At 34.0% G+C, this 22,903-nt stretch overlaps 1 protein-coding gene across 1 annotated transcript; it reads right to left on the bottom strand.

Annotated features, from left to right (window-relative positions):
- Window positions 1-466: 466 nt before the first annotated feature.
- LOC126976800 (uncharacterized) lies at window positions 467-1,930 on the bottom strand. Its single transcript, XM_050825403.1, has one exon. The coding sequence runs from the start codon at window positions 1,846-1,848 to the stop codon at window positions 583-585; it is 1,266 nt and encodes a 421-aa protein (XP_050681360.1). The 5' UTR covers window positions 1,849-1,930; the 3' UTR covers window positions 467-582.
- Between the last annotated feature and the right edge of the window lie 20,973 nt (window positions 1,931-22,903).

The raw sequence follows: 22,903 nt of genomic DNA, 5'->3' as shown, positions 1-22,903 counted from the left end.
AGTTTTAATTTAGTTTTTTACACTTTGATAAATTCACAAGAACTGCAAATTATTTATTATGGAAATAACAACTTGTGATGCGTCAGTTGCTCAATATATTTTGGAAATTTTATTTTAAACTGTATTAAATTCACAGAAAAATATTTTGAAACTTGAACCCAGTTTTGTAGATTTCTTAATATATTAAAGGATCATTTTTGAAACTATGGACCGAGTTTTGAAGCAAGCAGATGATGTTGCCATAACCTGTATTAGCATTTTAATTGAATTTTTATTTACCTTCATAGGAGGAGACTTTAAGAAACGTAGATATACGTGGACATAATTACTTACTAATAAGCAGTAAAAGATCAGCGTAGGACCTATCGTCGTGGAAATCTTTGGGGAAGCCTTTGTCCAGCAGTGGTCGACTTCCAGCTGATGATGATGATGATGAAGCAATAAAATGACATTTCATGGTTGTAAAAACATCTATTGATTAACTTGATTATTGAGAGTATTCTCATCATAAACACTCGTATTAAGAATATAAATTATATGTTGTTTGGAAGTTTTTTATGTATAATGGAAGACTATTAGTTGTTAATCAAACATCGTCACAACATTAATGTTCTGCACATCGTTATATGCTATGATTGTATTCGCTGCTGCTTCTTTGGAAATGTGACTGAAATGCAAGACTGCAACTTTTTTTGGCATTGCAACTAACACCATATGCCCTTCCTCAACTTCGATTACGTCAATTTGAATGATTGGGCTTATTGTCAGTACAGGACAGTCGGAACGTTCCATAAAATTATATTGTTTTATCGGATCAGAATTAAATAAGTCAAATTCATCATTTATAAACGGATTGTAGTAGATTCGTAAAACACCCCAAGTTGTCCCAACAAATACAACTTTACAATATGTTCTGATTATTAGTATGTCTCTCAGCGGTCCATGAGGCAAAGTATGATTCAAGAGATACATCCACTGGAAATACACCCTCCAGTCCAGCTCTTCTAACAAATTATATTTTCGCAATTCATGAAGCAAATTTGATACATCAGTGAGATTACATTGTAAAATAGGTTCATTGTTAATTATAGAGTAAATATGACGTTGATCTGTCAGTATGTTTAAATGATCACCAAAACCTAAAGACATTATTCCGTTTGGAAAACGACATAAAAATTTACTCTCTAGTTTGCTTTCGATAAGGCTACATACATGAACATCATTATTTAATGTAACGATGTAAACTGCTCTATCATTTGCGATGAACATCTTGATGTTGCTTAAAGAACTGGTAGTCTCTTGTCTTGGGTTTGCTAAAACTTTCCTAAAAATAAATAGATGGAAGCTGGAACTCAAAAATATTAGTGTTTCATCATTTTCCATGTATCGTAAGTAGCCACCTGATATGGGGCTGCGTTTCGAAGGTTCCTTTGTCATAATTTCGTAGTAAAAAATACCACTTCTAGTGTGCACTCCCACAAGACCATTATTAAGCACTTGAATATCTAGTATTTCTTCTCTTGGTGATGAAGCTGATGCAAACTCACTGTGGATCTCCTTAGCATGCTCAAGCTTAGACCAGAGAGTCAAAGATCGATATATGTTGTGCCAACTTAGACCCGGCTCTGCCTTATAGCGAGCAATCTTATAAACAGAAGGAAAATCACAAACACAAAATTTACGCCACAGTTTGTCGCGTTGATATAAGTTATCAATTATTTGTTTCCATCTTATGCACACTTCTCGACACAAAACGAGCTCGTTAGGTGATAAAAAGCTGAATATCCAAAGCACAATTTCCGTTGGGATTATGTTTAAGTATTGCGTATTTTCATTGATTTGAGACATTGATTTTTTTAGTTTTAAGTAAAGTTTGTTTAAATTTTGGATGTTTTTACTTTTTTTGATTTTTCGGGCTGTTGTTATGGTTTGTGTGTGGACTATTGTCAAAATATGTATTGTATAGACACAATGACAATTGTGAACTGTCGTTTTGAGTTTGTCAGTGTAAAGTTGTTTCCTTTTTAATTTTGATTGTAATTAGGCTGAATTAGAAGTAATGATGTTGAGAAACCTAGAGTTTCCATGATATGAAAAGAAATTAATAGAAATCCATGGGAATCCCGCTGAGTTTCTTGCGGCCGTCCTTCCTTCTCGTGTTTATGATATCGTCAACAGGGTGATAGATTCTGAATTTCAGAACTTAAGTTAAACACTTTTGACAAAAACGCAAACAATTTAAATCCAAACTAAAATTCAATTCAGTTTGATTCAATGTGATCACTGTCCTCATAAAGACTAAATTAGAGTCTAAGACTAACCATTGGAACAATAAACTAACCCGAACCATAATAATAAAAGATCTGTGTGTCACATTTGACCCACAGCTCACCTTCAAAGATAATGTAACAACTATTGCAAAGGAATCTTTCCAGCGGATGGGATTAGTTTTGAGAAATGCATGCAATTTTAAAACAGAATGTATCTTCCGTCTTCTATATAATGCGCTAGTTCGCAGTTAATTATGAATTGGTCATGGTATGCAAAATAATCCGAGGCCTGATTGATGCTCCGCATCTACAAAATCAGCTGGCCAGGCTCTATAACCCAGACAACAATTCCCGATCTCAGAGGCACAGTCTACTTGCTGTCCATTTCTATCGGAAAGTGGCAAGAGCCAGCTCCACCCTCTCTACCCTCAATAGGTTTTGACATGACTTAAATTTTATTCTTAATTGGATTTTATTTTATTTGTAAACAATATTATTTTCTGTGTTAATTAGTGTAATTGGTTATAGGCCGCTCTTATTAACTATAACAACAAACGACAGAGTTGCATCTCTTTCGTCTCTATCTATTTATTGATGCACTCTGTGTCTCGTGAAAATATTATGTTGGCCTTTGGAAGAAACGTTGTAGATGAATAAAGGACGATTCAAAAGACGAGAAGACTAAATAGAGCTATTAGTGACTAAATTTATTGCCGATCCATATTCATCATTCACATGATGAATATGGATGTTTGTTTCCGAGTTATAGATGTTTATATGTATTTATGTATGTTTAAGTAAATATATTATATCAAATATATCGTTGTCTTGTACCCATAGTACAGGCTATGCCTAATTTGATTAATTTGTTATTGTACATAAGCTTTCTTCATTGCAAAAGTTTCCAAAAAATATTCGCAAAACAATAGCTAAAGTTAATACTACAAAATATAGTTTATGTCACAATTACGAAACAACCAAGCCTTAGTATCCAAAATTTCGACGATGTTACGAACATCAAGATAATTTCGAAACATGTGAAACTCCTCAAATCTCAAAAAATACATCTTGATTATTGCTCTACTAAGTAAGTATATTGCGTACGGATAGAACGTTACTAAAACTTGCGTGGCTTATATTATTCTGATAAAAAATCTTAATATATATAAATTTCGTGACACGTTGTTTTTCTCTCTAAACTAATGAACGGATTTTAATGGGGATTACTTCATGGAGTGCAGTTTAATCCAACTTGAGAGATAGGATAGTTTTTATTTCGATTTGGGACCCATAATTATTTTTATTTTTAATATTTATTTTTTATGGACATATTTTGTATGAGAAAATTTATTGACGCATGGTTTGACAGTTCCACTGTGAAACAATTTCAACAACAGGGAGCATTTTTAACGAAATTAATCTTGATACTTTTGGCAAATTTGGCAAAACAGTATATTTTTTATTATCTACAGAACAACGTCTGTCGGGTTAGCTAGTAGATATGATATATTACTATCGGGATTCTCAAGTAACAATAACATTATTATAATAAGTAACATCAATATATTAATATGATATTGCGGCATATGAGCCACTAACATTTAGGAAATTGATATCCAATTGGCTGGTTATTACTTCATCAGCTCTGTTATTACGTACTGGCCTACTCGATTATATTCTGTTGCTGTTGTTTTATTGTTATACAAATATTTATTGATAATCCAGTTTTTTCGTTTACGTGAACAGGTTGTTCTATTATTCATTACATTTTCTCTTAATTTATTTGTACTACTTCTGCTGAGTTAATTCGACGCCAGAATCCCTATTCAAAAAACAACTCTTATTTCAAACAAAGATAATGTAAATACTACGTAATAAGAGGCGGACTGCCTAGTGAAAATTAAACTTTAGTATGAAACGTCGAAACGATTTAACATAAGTTTGAAATAGTAGTAATTACATTAAGGCGATTGGTGAAAAGTATAATCCGGTAAAGTTTGAAAGCAAACAGTTGCTTTTAAGCAAGCGTAGTGGATGTCTACGTTTTTTACAAGATTATAGCCGTCATCTGTCAATCTATCAATGACTGCACGTTTCATACAATCGACTGAATCGCTTTTTTTAGAGTTTTGCTAGGCTATTAAATATTATTAATAAGCGATCCAATGTTGTTCATTTTTAAATAAAGTATTTTCTAGCTGTCGGGTGAAATAAGTTTAATTTTTATTCAAAGTCGCCAGAACTCTACAGCGGCAATATTATACTAAAACTCCAATTATATTGACAAACACCATTATTCATTTTTTATTGACTAGAGTGCTTGGTGTATTTCTTTGCCATTTTCATAAGTCACTGTTCCATAGCACTTAATTTTAAAATAATCAAACTTCTTTGTCATTTATAAACAAAACTAAACCTTATATGTATATTCAACCTTAATATTATAAACGGCTTGTGTTTAAACGCCTACGAGAAAAGTACCTATTTTACTACCAAAAAATTCGAAATATCTGCTATTTTTATGGGTAGGAAAGAAAGGGAAACGCCTACAATTCGTTTCTGTCACTCGCCCACCGCTGCTGCGGCAGGCTACGCTCGGCTTGTGCGTATTTTAACTGTTCTTACATAACCTAACCTAATCAATTTTATTTATAGGCAAAAAATATATAAATACAACACGTACTGTACGTATTCTGGTGAGTGTATTTTGAAATTTAAGACGATATTCTTTAGGCACCTCGGTATAGAGTGTTAGGGTTTCTTTTATTTGAAGATAACATATTTTACTTGTTAGTTAGCCTTAGGGTCTAAAAATTATTTTGGTGAGCATTTAAATTGTACTCATTATAAACATCAAACCAAGTCATTGTATTCAAAGTAATTCAAGCCCAGGATATTAAGGCTCATATTATGATCTCCAATGGAGAATTTTCTCGCGTTTACATTGAATATTGTATGAGTACATTTTCCTTGCTTCGGTCCATTGGGAAATATGCCTGGATGTTGATTGTAAGCGAGTTTGAATAATTCCGGAAAATGTTGTATAAATTCATTATGAAAGATCGAAGGATCATTTTCCCAAAGCCTGGGGAAGAGTAGCAATGGATCGTGAATGTGGAAATCACAGCAGACCAATGTTACCAGACAAACTGTAACTTAACAGCAATCTATTTAACTGATTGAAGCAGTAGGATAAAATTTATGTTAAGATTTTTCTTTTTTAAAAAGATACTAAGGACTTTTTATAACTAAAAATAAATATTTTTACAATACGTCACATATCTTATATATAAAATTCTCGTGTCACAATGTTCGTTCCCGTACTCCTCCGAAACGGCTTAACCGATTCTCATGAAATTTTGTGAGCATATTGAGTAGGTCCGAGAATCGGCCAACATCTATTATTCATACCCCTAAATGTTAAGGGGTCACGAATTTTTTTTTTTTTTAATTTTTTTTGACTTTTTTTTAAATTTGTTTGATTATGAGTCAGCATTAAAAAATACATATAACTTAAAATTTTCACCCATATACGATCAACAGTTACTTTTGTATCGCGATTTGAATATCGGCAATACAACGTTTGCTGAGTCAGCTAGTTAAATAAAATACTTTCACATATTAAATATAATAATTTCAAATGTTTTTCTGGCACAAAAAAAATGTATAAGAGCTTTTTGCAATGTCAGTCCTCTAGAATCGTGTAGAACATTATTCAAAAAGCACCGTCTGTTAACGATTACTGGTCTATATATATTAGAAATTTGTATGTTCATTAAAAAACATGGTGAACTTTTTAAACCAGCAAAGGACTATTCCATATTAGGATTAAGAGATCCAACTCGCCCTCTGATGCCATACTGTAGAACAGCGCTTCATCAATTTAACGCAAATGTTATGTGTATTAGGGTCTTTAACCACCTTCCAAAGAATATTAGAGAGATGCCTAAAACATTAATGCATAAAAATTAAAATTATATCCAATAGATAAATGATTTTATAGTTTAAAAGAATTCTTTAGCCAAAAATAATAGGACCTATTTAAATGTTATTTTTTGAGAGGTACCTACAAACTAAAGTTTATTTTATATTATATTATTGAATTAAAGCTATGTCATGTGTATTAATGGCGTATAAATATAAAAATTCCAATATTGACAATCAAATATTTGTATGCCGATATATTGGCGAATTGTGCTGTACACCAATTAATTGTTAACAACTATGTTACCACTATTCATACAAATAAATCATTTCATTTATTATCAAATCTTTATATATAAAATTTCGTATCACCTTGTTTGTCCGCGATGAACTCCTAAACTACTGACTCGATTTTGAATCAAATTTTGCACACTGTATGCAGTTTGATCCAACTTGAGAGATAGACTGTATGAATAATTCTTTGAATTAAATCTTAGACGCACAGTTTGATAATTCTACTGTGACATAATTTTATTATATGAACAGGGAACAACTTAATAATTATTGTACCTAATGACTGATCATCTAATAAAATCGTAATTAACAAAAAACATTTTTAAATTTTGATATGAAATTTTCTATGTAAATGCATTTGTATAGGTGAAGCGAAGTACACCGGCCACCAGCTACTATATTATACATTTAAGAATAAACTAATGTGAAATGTATTGGTGTCAGTTAGTAGTTTTCGTTGTCGTACTGAGGTAAAAACTAGGAAAATACCATAATTAAACTTCCCCAACCGGCAGTGCCCCAGGGTACTAGATTTTACAGACACCAAAACCGAGTGTGCCGTACGGCACCTTAATCCCTCACCAAGTTCTGACGCTTATTTTGATTATAAGACGGTTTATTTTGCAGGTTTGGATAGCTTGTTTCAATAGCTTTCTAATACATTCACTCAAATCATCCTAATTATAAGCAATCTATTAATACCGTAAAATAATAGAGTTGCGCGAGCGCCAAACACACGCCGATTTTCACCATACCGCGAGCCGCAGGATCAGAGAGCGCCGATTCGCTTAGGGGTGATCAAGCTAGAACTGCTTGCGATCTACCTCAATTTTTAGACTACGATCCATCGACTCTGAGAGGCTGCAAGTATGTGTGATGAAGGTTTTTCGTCTATGTAGGGTGCCTCGTGACATACATATTAGTTTTACGCACAATAATTTGCATTTTTTAGTCAAGGTAAGTGTAGGTCTGCTCTAAAATGTCAATGAAAATCCTCACATTTATTTAAAATTGTAAGTTTATTGATTCTAACAAAACAAACGCGTTCTCGTGTCTAAAGTTCTAAACTTAACTAAAGAGTGACTTTGTACGTTGAATCTGCATGACACTGCATGTCCTGAGCATACTTTTCATAAGATGGTACGTAATTACCGATTTTAGTTACGTAAAACAAAATCTGTAAATAGTTCTACATCCGATTTAATTCTCGAGATCAACTCAAAAAGCACTCGTCGCTTAAAAAACAAAAAGGACTTTTTCATATAGCGATTCAAACCGACATTATATCAGTATTGTTATAAGATGTAGGTTCGTCTCATACACATGAGATGAATAAAATTCAATATTCATTGAAGTGCTCTCAAAACTTTTTTAATATATTTTGATAGATTTATTTCAGACCCGTGTTCCAATATAAAATTCTTACTTCAATAACATATAACTGATAACCTTCTCCTCGAAAACTTTACGTCAAGAGACTTTGTTAAAAAGGGATTTAAGAGTAAAAATGGAAACTTTACTTCTTTACTATTAAGGCGAAGAGTAAGCAGAAAACACGCAAGTTTTGTGGTGAAAGTATAGCATTTCGAACTATGAACACTACTTAGTCCTGTTACACGTATCCTTAAGTCTTATTTGTTGTAGGTTGCTAATGCTTGCTGTTGGTTATAGTTAACACTGCCGAGCTTTTTTGAACTACCACTTTTCTTTGAAGTTAAACAAGTTTTTCGGCACAGCGTGACGCATTTTTTTGGTACTTCTCTCAGAAAAGTTATTCTTATAGCTTGTACTTTTTTGTGTAGGTTCATTTATTCAGATTAGTAGTGAATAACGAGGATTGTATGCATATAAACTGTTTTCCACCCACGAATTTTGAAAATATTGGTTTTGTTACATAGATGGCGGGCTGGCAGCCGTGAACTCATGTCGCTCAAGGTCGCTGGCATTTAGTGTCACCTTAATTGGATTGTTATTAGACTATTATATTAAGGATTTTATTTTTGTCGTTTCGCTCAGCAATATTACTATATAGTTTAAAAGAGATTTCTGGGCTGGGAGTTTCTTATCAGTTCTTCTCTCCATGTCAAAACCCCATTTACGAACTGATGTAGCTTCATAACGTCAACAAAGTGTTGTTGAAATATGTTATGCTACTGTTATGTCACCTCCTATGGTGAATAAGTATATTTATATTCTATTTTTATTCCTAACAGTCGGAGGCTCCTTTATACAGGATGCCGGCTACATTTTTTGTACCACAACGGCGCCTTTTTCTGTCGTGAAGCAGTAATGTGTGAGCATTATAGTTTTTCGGTCTGCAGGGCGCCGTAGCTAGTGAAATAATTGGGCAAATGAGACTACATCTTATGTCTCAAGGTGACGAGCGCAATAATTGTAATGCCGCTAAGGATTTTTGGGATTTTTCAAGAATCCTGAGCGGCACTGTGTTGTAATGGGCAAGTCGTATAAATTTCGAAATGGAGATTTACGTGAATATTTCCAAATTTTGAAAGCATAGTGTATTATAGTTTACCATACCGAGTGATAACTTAAGTATAAGCCAAATTATATTTTAATCACATGATTACATAATAATATAATATGTATACAACATGAGGGGTTCATGAGGCGTAGATAGTTATTTAATTATACAAGTTCGTGAATTATTCACGAATCATTAATGTAAATTTCTCATGTCTATCTTGGCTTTACCTGAAACTTATTTAATTGTTCGTTGTTTAAGGAAATTGTTATTTTAACATCACCCAAGATGTTAAATTTACAAGAGTTTACTTAAAAGTATGCAATATGGTCTGAAATCAAATAATAACAAAACAAAATAGAAATGCAATCACACAGTTTTGTGTGATGTTAAAATTACAAAAGGTAACTTTATAAGTACGCGATATAGGCTGAAATCAATTAATCACATAAAAAATAGAGGTGCAATCATACAGTCTTGTAAGTAGTTAAAATTACAAGAGATAACTTAGAAGCTTCATATATAGAATACAGTTAGTATTAAGTGCGACAATCAAGAGAAAACCAAAATATTTTGCAATTTCCGTCCAGGTAGAGCGTACTGCATAAATTACTTTTATATTATATATGAGATTACAAAGTTATTTATGCGGTTGGTATTTGTGTTGAAAGTTTACGTGGCACCTTCAAGAGTCACAAGTCTTGAAAGAAATAAAGTTGAATTATCTACCAAAATTTTTACACTTCGGCACAAAAACTCGTAAAAGAGCTATCCAGGCCACCGATTTAACAGGTGACCCAAGATCTGGTACGTACCTCTGTCAAAGGATAAGTTTGGCTATACAAAGAGGTAACGTTGCCAGATTCATGGGCACCTTACCTGCCGATATCGATCTTAATGATATTTTCTATCTACAACACAACCTAGCAACAGCTTTTTCTGACCATATACACCAATGACGTTCTATGTATAGACATAGAATGTCATTGATATAGCCATTGAAAATACTTGTTTTTAGCAGATGACGTATGCCACTTTGGTCGCATGGAAATTCTACTATGTGTTATTGTTTTTGAACTGATTGAAATGAAGGAAACAAGATATCTTACGGAGAGAAAAACAGGCAATATTTTTAAAAGTTCTGGCCTCGATTCCAAAAGTCGTTCTTTTTTCTTATTAAATTTTATTTATACAGACCGCACCGGGCACGTTCAATCTGCACATGAGCTACTTACGTGTTTGACACTCCAAATATAAAAATATGTGTTGTTACATCTGCAGATAAGCTACTTGCGTGTTTGACACTCCAAACATAAAAATACGTGTTGTTACATCTGCAGATAAGCTACTTACGTGTTTGACACTCCAAACATAAAAATATGTGTTGTTACATCTGCAGATAAGCTACTTGCGTGTTTGACACTCCAAACATAAAAATACGTGTTGTTACATCTGCAGATAAGCTACTTACGTGTTTGACACTCCAAACATAAAAATATGTGTTGTTACATCTGCAGATAAGCTACTTGCGTGTTTGACACTCCAAACATAAAAATATGTGTTGTTACATGTACAGGTGAGCTACTTACGTGTTTGACACTCCAAACATAAAAATATGTGTTATTACATCTGCAGATAAGCTACTTGCGTGTTTGACACTCCAAACATAAAAATATGTGTTGTTACATGTACAGATGAGCTACTTACGTGTTTGACACTCCAAACATAAAAATATGTGTTTAAGTTTTAGCTTTGATCTATGAACAACTGTAACTCATCTATTTGAACGTTCCTGTAATCAAATAGGAACTGAATTATTCCCGTCCTTTACTCCAAAGTGACTGTAAATTGCGTTTCCTGCAATAGAACGCGGCCATTAACAACCCTTACCTGACAGGAAGTTCTCCTGAATCTAGTTATTTTCTGTTCTTCGCTTGAGTATCGTGTGCTTCCAATAAACTCCTGATTCTAGTTTTCTGTATTGGATTCGTTTGTAATTGATCACACTTTCAAGAGTTTTTTTTTTTCGTCGTTCGTTGCCCGTACCGAGTAGACGTGTTGCGTGAACTTATTAAATTCTATTTTCTTGATTTGCTATATTCAAAACTACCTTCAAACTTACCTGCGCCTTCGCATACACTGCAAACTCGTGCCTACGTAAGAAGGTGCGTTTACATTCATCTTGCTACTGGCCTGAAAATGATTCGTTCACCTACTGGAACAGGTTCTCAATCCCAGCCAAACCTATCTACTCTCTCTGATAATGACTCTAATATCACCCAAAGAAGAACACAAAAAATTCAAAAAAGGAAGCAACCAGATGATCGCAGTTGTGACTGTGCTGTTGACATACCAACCCTGAAAGGAGAAATAACAAATCTCACTAAAATACTTGAGGAATTTATGTGCGGCAGTCGCCAATCTACGGCGAAAATGTCCGACAGTATATCAGACCTTAAGAGTGAAGTAAAAAGTATGAAGGAATCTCAGGAAACAAATATGAGCACAATTAACAATAACGTGACTGATGTTAAAGCGCAAATTATAGAAATGAATACATCAATAACTAATCTATCCAAAGAACAGAACCAATTGAAGTCCAGTCTTCTGAAACTTGAGAAAAGAGTAGATATTGGTGAGAAAAAACTCGAAATTTTGGAAAATGACATTAGCAAACTTAGCGTTTCTTCAATACCATCTACAAGTCACACTGGATCTCAGCCACTGGTAAATGAAGAGTTACTCATGGAATTTCAAGAACGTATTAGAAGACAGAGGAACTTAATTCTCGTTGGAGTGGCTGAGCAAAAATGTAAAAATGCTGAAGAGCGACATACTAGAGATGAATTTGATGTGATGAAAATACTTAAAGCTTTTCAAGACATACCTACCCCTATAAAAATTCACCGCATTGGAAAGTACAGTGAGTCAAAAAATCGTGGAATCAAGATCTCTTTTAGTAACGAAGAAACTGTCAAACGACTACTACGCTCAAAAGATAAACTGCCAATGGGTATGAAAATGTATTCGGATAATTCTCCTAACCAGCAGAAACTGTTGAATAACCTGCGAGACGAGCTAAATCGCCGCACTGGAGAGGGTGAGAATAACCTTACTATTAAATATGTTAAAGGGATACCGAAAATCATCTCCACTGCACCAAAAAACTAGTACAGACACCCTATTCATGCATTAAGAAGACCATTAATTACCAAATTATTTGTAACTATTCTGAAGTGAATAACACTAAATCCTGCCTAAACTTTCTATATCTTAATGCAAGAAGTATTTGTAACAAATTCAATGAACTAGCCTGCATAATAAGATCAATCCCTAAAACTACTCATGTAATACTACTGGCTGAAACGTGGATTAAAACAGAAGAACAAGCCAATAAGTTTCAACTTCCTAACTATACACACTATTATAACCTACGGACAGACAAAACGGGAGGTGGAGTTTCAGCTTACATACATAATGACCTAAAACATACCCTAACTGAAACACGATATGTAGGAGGAAACAACTACCTTTTTTTTTTTTTTTTTTTTTTATTATTGAACCAACAGCACACAAAAATTAAACTAATAACAAAAATATTATGCGATGGCCGACTGCCAATTACAGGTTCACACTATTTATGGTATAACATTTAACGCTCTAATTAAACTATGATTAAATCAAAATAAAAAATAATTAACTAATAAATATAAAGGTGTGTATGAGTGTATGTGTGTATGTGTGTATGAGTGTATGTGTGTATGAGTGTATGTGCGTATGTCTTAAGTCGTTTTCAACTCTTCGATTACAGTATACTTAAAATGATTTCCTTTTTGAAAGAGCTTTTAGTATGGACGAATATATCTGTTGGTAAGAAATGTTTATTATAGCAGCTAAGGGTACGGCAGACCACCGAATTCTGTGCATAAATAGAGTGAGTAATTGGGACATTAAAAAGGGTGGTATGCCTTGTACGCTTATTCGGGATTCTAAATTGCATGAATGAAGATGTAAGTTCGGGGCAGTCAATTTTGTTGTTGCACACATCATACAGAAATAACATATCGAGTAAAGTTCGCCGGTCTTTTAATTGCATTAATTTATGTTGGCTACAGGATTCCTCATAACTAGAACTATAATGCTGAAGGCGATATTCTAATACCTTTACAAATTTTGATTGTATATTCTCTATTTCATCGATATATATCCTATAGTATGGGTTCCAGATATTACAGCAGTATTCTAAGACGCTACGAACATATGAGAAATAAAGAACTTTTATACACTCTAAACCTGAAAAAGGTTGACTTACACGTATAACGAAACCTAGATTCCTGTAAGCTTTTTCAGTTATTGCAGCAATGTGATCTGACATTGACATTTTTGTATCAAACACTATTCCTAAGTCCCTAATGCTATTCATTCGTGTTAAAGGAACATCAAGTAATGTGTATTGGTATTCTAATTTATTTCTTTTTCGCGTAAAGGTGATTTGAAAACATTTAGTTACATTGACTCCAATACGGTTGTCATGATAATAGTCACACAGTCTGATCAAATCACTCTGAAGGTTTATTGAATCTATTTCAGTCTTAATGCGAGCGTAAATTTTAGTGTCGTCAGCATACATAAGAAATTTAGCAAACTGGAAGCAGTTGCCAATATCATACAAATAAGAAAAATATAGTAATGGTCCCAAAATTGACCCTTGTGGAACTCCAGAAGGAACATCCACAAGGTCAGAACGATGACCAGCCAAGACCACAGCTTGCGAACGATTGTACAGGTAAGACTCCATCCAACGAAGAAGATCACCACGAATCCCTAGTTCCTGCAACTTGCGTAAAAGTATAATATGGTCGACTCGATCAAACGCCTTCTCAAAATCAGTATAAATTACGTCAATTTGATAACCATCATCCATTCCACGCTGAACGTAATTAGTAAAAACAGCAAGATTGGTATTAGTGGAGCGACCATGTATGAAACCATGCTGCTCTAGAGGTAAGTGACGAATGATTATGGGGTACAGGTAATTGTGTGCTACCCTTTCCATTAATTTACCTAACGTATTAAGTATTGATATAGGCCTATAATTTTCAACAGATGCTTTAGACCCTTTTTTATGTATTGATACAATATTAGCAGTTTTCCATATTTTTGGGAAATATCCTTCAAGAAAGCAGCGATTAAAAATTAGTGTTATAGGCGCTGATAGCGATGCAGAACAAGCGACCAGAAAACTTGGTGGAATTTTATCACAACCCGGGCCTTTTGATGTATCAAGAGTTTTTAGTAATTTTTTTACCTCGTCAATCGTAAGTTGAATATTGCTGATTGTATCATGACAAATAGACCGTTCCTCTGAAAAAACTTTATATTGCGATGCAGGTGAAACAAAATTTTTGAAGAAGAAATCATTAAAAGCATTACAAATATCATATTGATTTGAGATAGTCTCATCTTTATAAAGCATCACGCCAGGGTAAGCAGATTTATTATTTCTTTTGGATTTAACATAAGTCCAGATTAATTTAGGTGTAGATTTTATTTTATCCTCAGAGTTCCTAATATATTCTGAATAGCAACTTTTTTCAACGTTTTTAACACGCCGACGTAATTTAGAAAAGGAAGCATAGTCGTTCGGATTATTATATTTTTTCCATAGATGATGATATTTTGCTTTCTCTTTTATTATATTTATGAGAGCCTTAGTGTACCACATAGGATATGTGTAAGTGTGCGAAACAGTTTTATGAGGTACAAATTGCGATATCGATTCATACAATATGGAGTAAAATTTATCGATCGCGTCATGCAGTGGTAAGCATTCAAGCGAAGTCCAATCGTAATTAGAAAAAAAGTAGTTTACAGCATTATAATCTACCTTATTATATAAATAACGTTTCGTATTAGTACGTTTTATTGACGGTAATACGATATCAATAACACAAATATCGATTGCAGGGTGGAAAATATCCTCTTTAACTAAAGGTGATTTTGATTTATTGATAATTAAAGATGTATTGGAATAAATTAAGTCTAGTAGGTTGTTATGAGTATTAAAAAAGAAATTATATTGAATTAACCCAAGAAATGCTGTTAAGTTTAATAACTCCGTGGCAGTATTCTGGATAACGATGCTTCCTTTTTTTAGTACAATAGGATGCCCCTGTTTCCAATCAATACATGGCAAATTAAAATCCCCTGCCAGAATAAAATGATCATCAGGGTGAGAATTAAATAATTGCGATAATATCTCGCAGAGTTTCTGTATCCGTGATGGAAGTATCTGGTTAGGAGGAATATAAGCACAAATGATATTTAAGTCACATAGTGAGCCTAGAGTGCGGGCAGGAATAGATATGCACATACATTCCAGATCTTCGTGTTCAAGGTCAAAGCGCCGGCGAGCACCGAATCGCTTCGCACAAGCAATTAATACTCCCCCACCAAACGCATCACCACTCGTGGTACGGTCACGACGAAATACGTCGAATCGCGCAGAATCGCACAATTCCGAGTCTAAAATACTAGGACATAACCACGACTCAGTAATAAGTGCTATATCTATTTGTGATATTGATAGGTTATTAAAAAATATGTTTGTCTTTGTCCGCAGTCCTCTTACATTTTGATAGATTAAGTTTAATCCTATATTTTGCCTATTCAGTGTGGAAGACATAATGAATAAATAAATAAGTAATTATTTTAAGCATTATCACGTAAAAGTTAATGATAAATTGAATAGAAAATAATGATTTAAATTTTATTTGTAATTTTATGTAATTATTAGTTGATTGTAACCGAGAGTTATCAGCACTAACTAATATGTGATGGGAATATAATATATATACAGTATCTACTATCAGGAAAATAAGTATAAAAAATATAGATACAAAACTTTTTGCAAGTGTTTGGAAATACATTATTATTTTTGAAATTACTGTAAAAGAAATTGTTTTCTGAAAGAGTTGTGATGTATTATGTGTGTAAAACAGTTTTTTAGTGTGAATGTGAGTTATTACTAAGTTGTGTAGGTATTCTTTCGTATAGTTATTGTATGTGTTGTTGTTGTGTAAAGTGTATGGTGTGATGCATATTAAATTACAACAAGTGATAAAAACGAGTAACAAATTAAAACTAAACAACTGTACATATAAACTAATTAGCATATTTTGATTAAATCCCCCGAGGTTATAATAGAGATAGGTGGCGAGGTTTCGTTGCGACGTACAAAAATTCGGCAGTTTTTTGTCCAAATAAATTTAAAATTCATATCTTTACATTTTTGTTTGCATTCTCTGAACAGTGTACGGTTATTCTTAGTAAGATGTTCATTTATGTAAATTTTGGTATTATCTAATGTACTAACCTCGCCACGTATTCCAACATCAGACGGTTTAACATTCCGGTTTTTACGGGATGCTGCTATGATCGCGTCCTTAGTACGACGATGACGGAAACGAGCAATGATGGTGCGACCCTTAGCGGCACTACTTGTTCGACGGGCCTGGACTCGGTGCGCAAATTCCACATCATCACTCTGAATGCTAATACCTATCTTTTCAGCCAGTTTAAGCACTATGTCAGTAGTATCTTCATCTTTCGATTCTGGTACACCCACCACCTCAATATTCTGCAAACGACTCCACTGTTGTTGGCTTGCATTTTCTTCCTCCAAACGTTTTATACGCGTGGTATGCGTGTCGACATCTGCTCGTAGCCGTTCGTTCTCTTCTCTCAGGCGTTTTAATTCGGCAGAAGTGGTGCTCAGGTTTTTTATCAAATCGTCATATTGATTACTTATGTAAGTGAGAGTTGATTCTATAGATGAAATTTGGCTTTTGACCGACGACAGTTCACTTTTTATAGCATTAGAAATTAATAAAGGTAGCTCGTCTTTTAGCGCACTCGGGCTGCCCAAACTGTATTCCGTGGACCGAGCAGTTGATGGATTAGCCTTCCTGGTTGTGATATACGATACATCCTCGAGACATTTTACCGGGGTATCTGTGTTGTCACCAGCTCTGGGCAGTTTGCTCACACATAATGGACATGTCCACGAAGGTATATTCTTAGCATTGTCTAAACTCAATCCGACGCATTGGTAGTGATAAGATCTCGTACAATTAGGACGACAGCAGATGATTTTCTCAGATTGGCGCACTGATTTTTTACATGCGTTGCAATTAGACATTTCAATAGAAATCAAGTGTAGCAAGCAGTATTAAAAAACTGACGGTAGGCGTCAACCGGTTTGTCCGCTAATGCGCAACGTGGTCACTGCTATTCACACAATGATTCTTATATTCACAAAACTTTGCAATTGTTTATTTATTACAACATCATTGCTTGAATTGTATTATCTATAATTAAATTTATTCACTAATTAACAATTGAACTGTGTACAATTTGACCACAACAAAACATTTGAAACCACTTATTAATAATTTAAATTAGGAGATACCGAAAGAGCGTCTTATCTAATCCGCGACGGTAAGCGGAAAAAACCTTTGGGTAAAATTAGAAAAGTATGCACTAAACGTGGGAATTATTTACAATCCAGGTGACACAAACTTTCATGAATTCATGGACATTTTGGAATCACAGCTTCATCAATACAGCAGGTCATTAATCTTCGGAGATTTTAATATTGATCTCTTAGAGAAAAGCAAGAAAAAGCAGAACTATATAAATTTACTAAATGCAGCAGGTTATAAACTTTTGAACAAAGTAAATCAAGAACATTATACCCGTGGAACTTCAACAAAGAAATCAATATTGGACCATGTAGGCACAAATTTACAACGTGATACCTACAACCTTGCCCTGATTGACTCGTCTTTTTCAGACCATAGGCAAATTCACCTTACTTTAAAAAAGTATAACCCACCCCGCAAAAGTCGAGTTAAATATGAAGCTATAAATTATGAGAAGCTTTACCAAGAGATGGTTAATTTTCAAAGTGAAAACATTGAAAATTTTAACAAATTGCAATCTAAACTAAAGTCATTGATTGAAAAAAGTAAAGAAACAAAAATTAAAATATTAAATCAACCTAAAGCAGACTGGATTAACAAAGAAATTCTGAGTGCGATTAATCAGCGAAATGAATGTTGGTCAAAACTTCAGGAAGATCCAAATAATAAATTATTGCAGAGTAAGGCTAAAATGGAAAGGGACAAAACAGCTAGACTAATAAAGAAAACAAAAGATGCCTACTACTTCAATAAATTCATTTACCATATCAAAGACCCAAAAAAAACATGGAATCTTATTGATTGCCTTTCCAACAACAAACTAAAATCAAGTTGTGCTCCCTCAAAACTAGTAATTAATTCAAGGGAAATCTCTGACGTCCATGAAATATGCAATACGTTTAACAATTATTTTGCTACTATAGGGTCAATATTAGCTAACCAAATTCCGGCCCAGTTCCATAATAATCATACCACTGCCCACCCAAACGATACCTCAAATAACTCAAAAAAACTCTCAGATATAAGCCCCTCCACTGTAGATGAAATTACAAGGATAATTGACAATTTGGACCCAAATTCCAGCACTGGTATTGATGGTATCAGTACTAAGGCCCTAAAATGTATAAAAAACCTTATAGCTCCAGTTCTTACCGAATGCATCAACAAAGTTTTCGAGGAAGGACGATTCCCAGACTCACTTAAGGTAGCCAAAGTCAGTCCCATTCACAAATCTGGCTCCAAAACTGATCCCGGCAACTATAGACCAATCTCTGTGCTCCCAGTACTATCTAAAGTAGTAGAAAAAATATTGCACAACCGTCTTGAATCTTATATGGAATCAATACAGTACATTACAGAGCGCCAATTCGGTTTCAGACCAAAAAGTAATACTGTAGCTGCGACCGTTGACTTAGTGACAAAAGTGAGACAAAATATTGACAGTAAAAACATTGTGTTGGGCATATTTGTTGATTTAAAGAAGGCGTTTGACACAGTAAGTCATTCAATCCTTGAAACTAAACTTCAGAACATAGGAATAACCGGCAATGCATTTAAAGTTTTCCAATCGTACCTCAGTCATCGACAACAGATTGTAAAAATTGGCGACTACAAAAGTGAACCCCTTCCAGTTAGTTTTGGTGTACCACAGGGATCAATCCTGGGGCCCCTACTCTTCTCAATTTATATAAATGATATCGTTAATTTAGGTTTACATGGTCATATAACCTTGTATGCAGATGACACCTGTCTTTTCTATTTTGGGGCTTCCATCAATGACATTACCCAACATGCGCAAAAGGATCTTAATGTTCTTTCCAATTGGTTACAATCAAATCTACTTACAATTAATGGTACAAAGACTTCTTATATTATCTTTAGTGCGAAGAACAAACCAATACCTCCCTATAAACCCTTAAAAGTAAATGATGTTCCCTTAACAGAAAAGCACGTTGAGAAATATTTGGGATTACTATTGGACAGTAAACTGACATGGGGCGCCCATATTGAATATGTTAAAAAGAAACTCTCTTCTCTGCTGGGTTCACTTCGTGGCATAGTTCGTTCGATACCCCGCAAAGTTAGAATACTTATCTATAATTCATTAGTTAAATCACACCTTACATATCTAATTGAAATATGGGGCAGTGCTCAAAAAACCAAGTTAGCTGAATTGCAAACAATACAAAATAGACTCATAAAAATGTTATTCCATTTCGCTTATTTAACACCTACTTCTAAAATATACAAACAAACTAAAATCATGAACATAAAACAACTTTACACATACCATACATGTATACTGATACAAAAAATTCTACATAATTCCATCCATACATCAATCTTACTCACCCAAACTAAACATGCGTCTAAACGCAGCACGAGACGAGCCAGCTACTTGATACTACCTAAGACAAGAACAAATTACGGCAAGCGTATGTTTATTTACGAGGGCGCACAACTTTTTAATAGTCTACCTTCATCTCTCAAAAAGATTAGGTCACTAAAAACATTTAAACGTGAGCTATCAGACTATATTGTTTCAAAGTTTTTATAAAACACATGTCTGAAATTGTTTGTTATGTGACAGTGCCCTGTAAAAGTGTGTAATCTTAAATTTTGTGAAGAAGAATAAGTACTATAATGTGTAATATGTATGTACTGAACATCTAAAGAACGGCGGATAAATTATTACATCATATTTTTATGTTCTCATGTAAGTGACAATATTATGTTTTTAATGAGAAATAAATATCTTTAAACGTAAGAGTTCCTGATCAAATAATATAGTTTTATTGAGTATTCTCGAGAGAGTTGGGTCCGTATTCCATTAGCAGTCTCAAGCTGTCTTCATAACGAAGACAACAGAAAACAAAAGACAAAATACGCTAGATCACGGGCTAAGTATTGAGAAGCCGCGGCCAGTCGCCGCCGCATGGAATACGAATGTTAGGCTTAGCACGCACTGCGATTAAAGGCGACCAGTTTGGAAATAGCTTAAAACGCCAAACCGCATACAACCTCGCACTGCGGTTGATTTTTGCTTAATTTTATTCCAGTATCACCATGGATTTCTGGCGAGCAGCATGTGTTGCGGCTTTGATTTTCAAAATAAAAAAAAAACGAAAACAGCGCCGCCATAGACCCATTAACAGATCAAAGACATTTGAAAGGATATTTTTGCAAATTATACAACGACGTGTGGCAGCATCCCGATAAGTTTATTAATTACTACAGAATGTCCATTAGTACTTTGGACAAATTATTACAATCTACAGACTATCTAATGAATTTCAGCTAAAGATCTATCCCCTGCGCTCGCCCAGTCAAGCCTGAATAGAAAACCGAATGCGGTTAAACGCCTTGCGCGCGCCACCATACTAATACTATGGGGCACAAAAAAAACGCGCTTTTACAAACCGCGATGAAAATGTAGCAAGTTGTGTTTTTAAAATCAGTCACTGAAAAAAGTCGCTAATGCGTGCGCCTGTATAGAAAGCTATGTGTTATTTTTTTTGCGTTTTCAGACTTACGTTTAAAACCATGCGTTTAATCGCAGTGCGTGCTAAGCCTTAGTGATTTTACCCGCTCTTCCGAGTAGGGTCACCATCCGTCCGGAATAATCCGGTAATTTCCGGACTTTTAGACTCTAGTCCGGATTTTTCCGGCTCTCCAACTTGTTTTTATTTTTAATTAGTAATAAAACTACATATAAACTAATATCAAATAAGTCTGTAAGAAACGAAATCTAAAAGAGGTCAACAAATACTTTTTTGAGGACTTTTCAAATAAATAAATGGTAACCCTACGTCCGGGAGCACGTTCCAGTTATAATCATAATATTTTCTTTTAATAATAGAGGGGACAAACGAGTTGATATGTGCTAACACACAAGCAGTTTTACTTTCAATGAAGCATCACCAGATGTCAAGATAATAGAGATAAAAACATTTATGCACGCTAAAGTAATACACCTGGCCTGTTGACATGCCTTGCCTAAAAAGTTTTTCAATAAATTTCTTGCAATTACCGGCTATTATTTTCCCAAACCGATACGATTTAGGGATCGTCAAAAAAAAAGAGTAAACTCCCATCTTAAAGGCCGGCAACGCATCTCTTGACACTTGTTGTTGTAGATGCCTCTTGCCTTTTTGCCTCTTCTTATATAAAAAAAAAACAAGCAAGAGGCTCTATCTAGATGTATACATTATCTAAGATATAAACGTTCTCAAGTCGTTCACTTTGTCATCATTTATCATAAAGCTGTCTCCAGCCAACACAGCTTTTAACTTTAAATGGAACGAGAAAAAAGAACATTATGACTTTGAAAACTTAAACTTGCAAATATGTATAACAATTGATATTAATGTATAAGTTATGATAACGCTTAAGTCAAACAAACAGACTCTTGAAACGAATTCCAGTAAGAGCAAAGAGGCTAGAATAGAAACATTCTCACTGAAGCCAAATCAACGTGTATTTTTTTTATCTTTCATTTCAACAAATAATGGAATGATGAACTAACAATTATTTTGTTGTAAGCTGTTACTGCGGACTTTATTCAATGTTAACGTAACTAATAAACCGAGAACCGTTTTATTTCTTCGGTTATACTGCGAAAACTACTGAACCGATCGGAATAATACTTATACTATATGATGCAGCGTGTTTCGGAGAAGGTTTTAGTATATGATATGTTAGTGATTAGTAATCCGGAACCTATATTTTTTAATTTAGAAAGACATTTTATTATAGATTACTAGCTGACCCGACAGACGTTGTTCTGTAGATAATTAAATAAAAACTCTTTTATAGAAATTTGCCAATAATATTTCAAAAAATCAAGAATTATTTCGTAAGAAATGCTCCCTGTTGTTATAATGAAATTGTTTCACAGGAGAACTGTCAAACCGTGCGTCAATAAATTCTCTCACAGAGAATATGTACATACAAAACAAATATTGGAAATAAAAATAATTATGGGTCCCAAATCGAATTAAAAAGTATCCTATCTCTCAAGTTGTACTAAACTGCACATCATGAAGTAATCCCCATTCAAATCCGTTCATTAGTTTAGGAGTCCATCGCGGACAAACAACGTGTCACGTAATTTATATATATTAGATGATTCATACAATGAGCGGGCGCGGAGTACTTAATTTATATGAAAAAATAACGTTTGCCAGGTCAGCACTTGTATTTACAATTTGCGATCTATAATGTTGAATTGGTAAGTTCGCCAGAGGCTATTAGACTCTGTTATTTACATGGTATATTATAACAATAACATTGTGTACAAACCTTTAGTTGGAAAACAATTTGTTAAAGTTATTGTTTGTGTAAACATTTCTAGCTAGATTATCCTAACAGTATGTGTGAATGAGTAAGGGTTAGTTATAATAACAATAATAGGGTTTTTATGTATAAAATTTCTGTATTGGCGTATGTAC

Source organism: Leptidea sinapis, chromosome 42 (genome assembly GCF_905404315.1).
Source record: "Leptidea sinapis chromosome 42, ilLepSina1.1, whole genome shotgun sequence".
NCBI classification, from domain to species: domain Eukaryota; kingdom Metazoa; phylum Arthropoda; class Insecta; order Lepidoptera; family Pieridae; genus Leptidea; species Leptidea sinapis.
The sequence above is the reverse complement of the archived record's forward strand: the minus strand, read 5'-3'. Positions and strand labels throughout refer to the sequence as shown.

Coding starts and splice junctions, on each gene's coding strand:
- LOC126976800 (XM_050825403.1), bottom strand. CDS start 1,848: ATGTCTCAAATCAATGAAAATACGCAATACTTAAACATAATCCCAACG.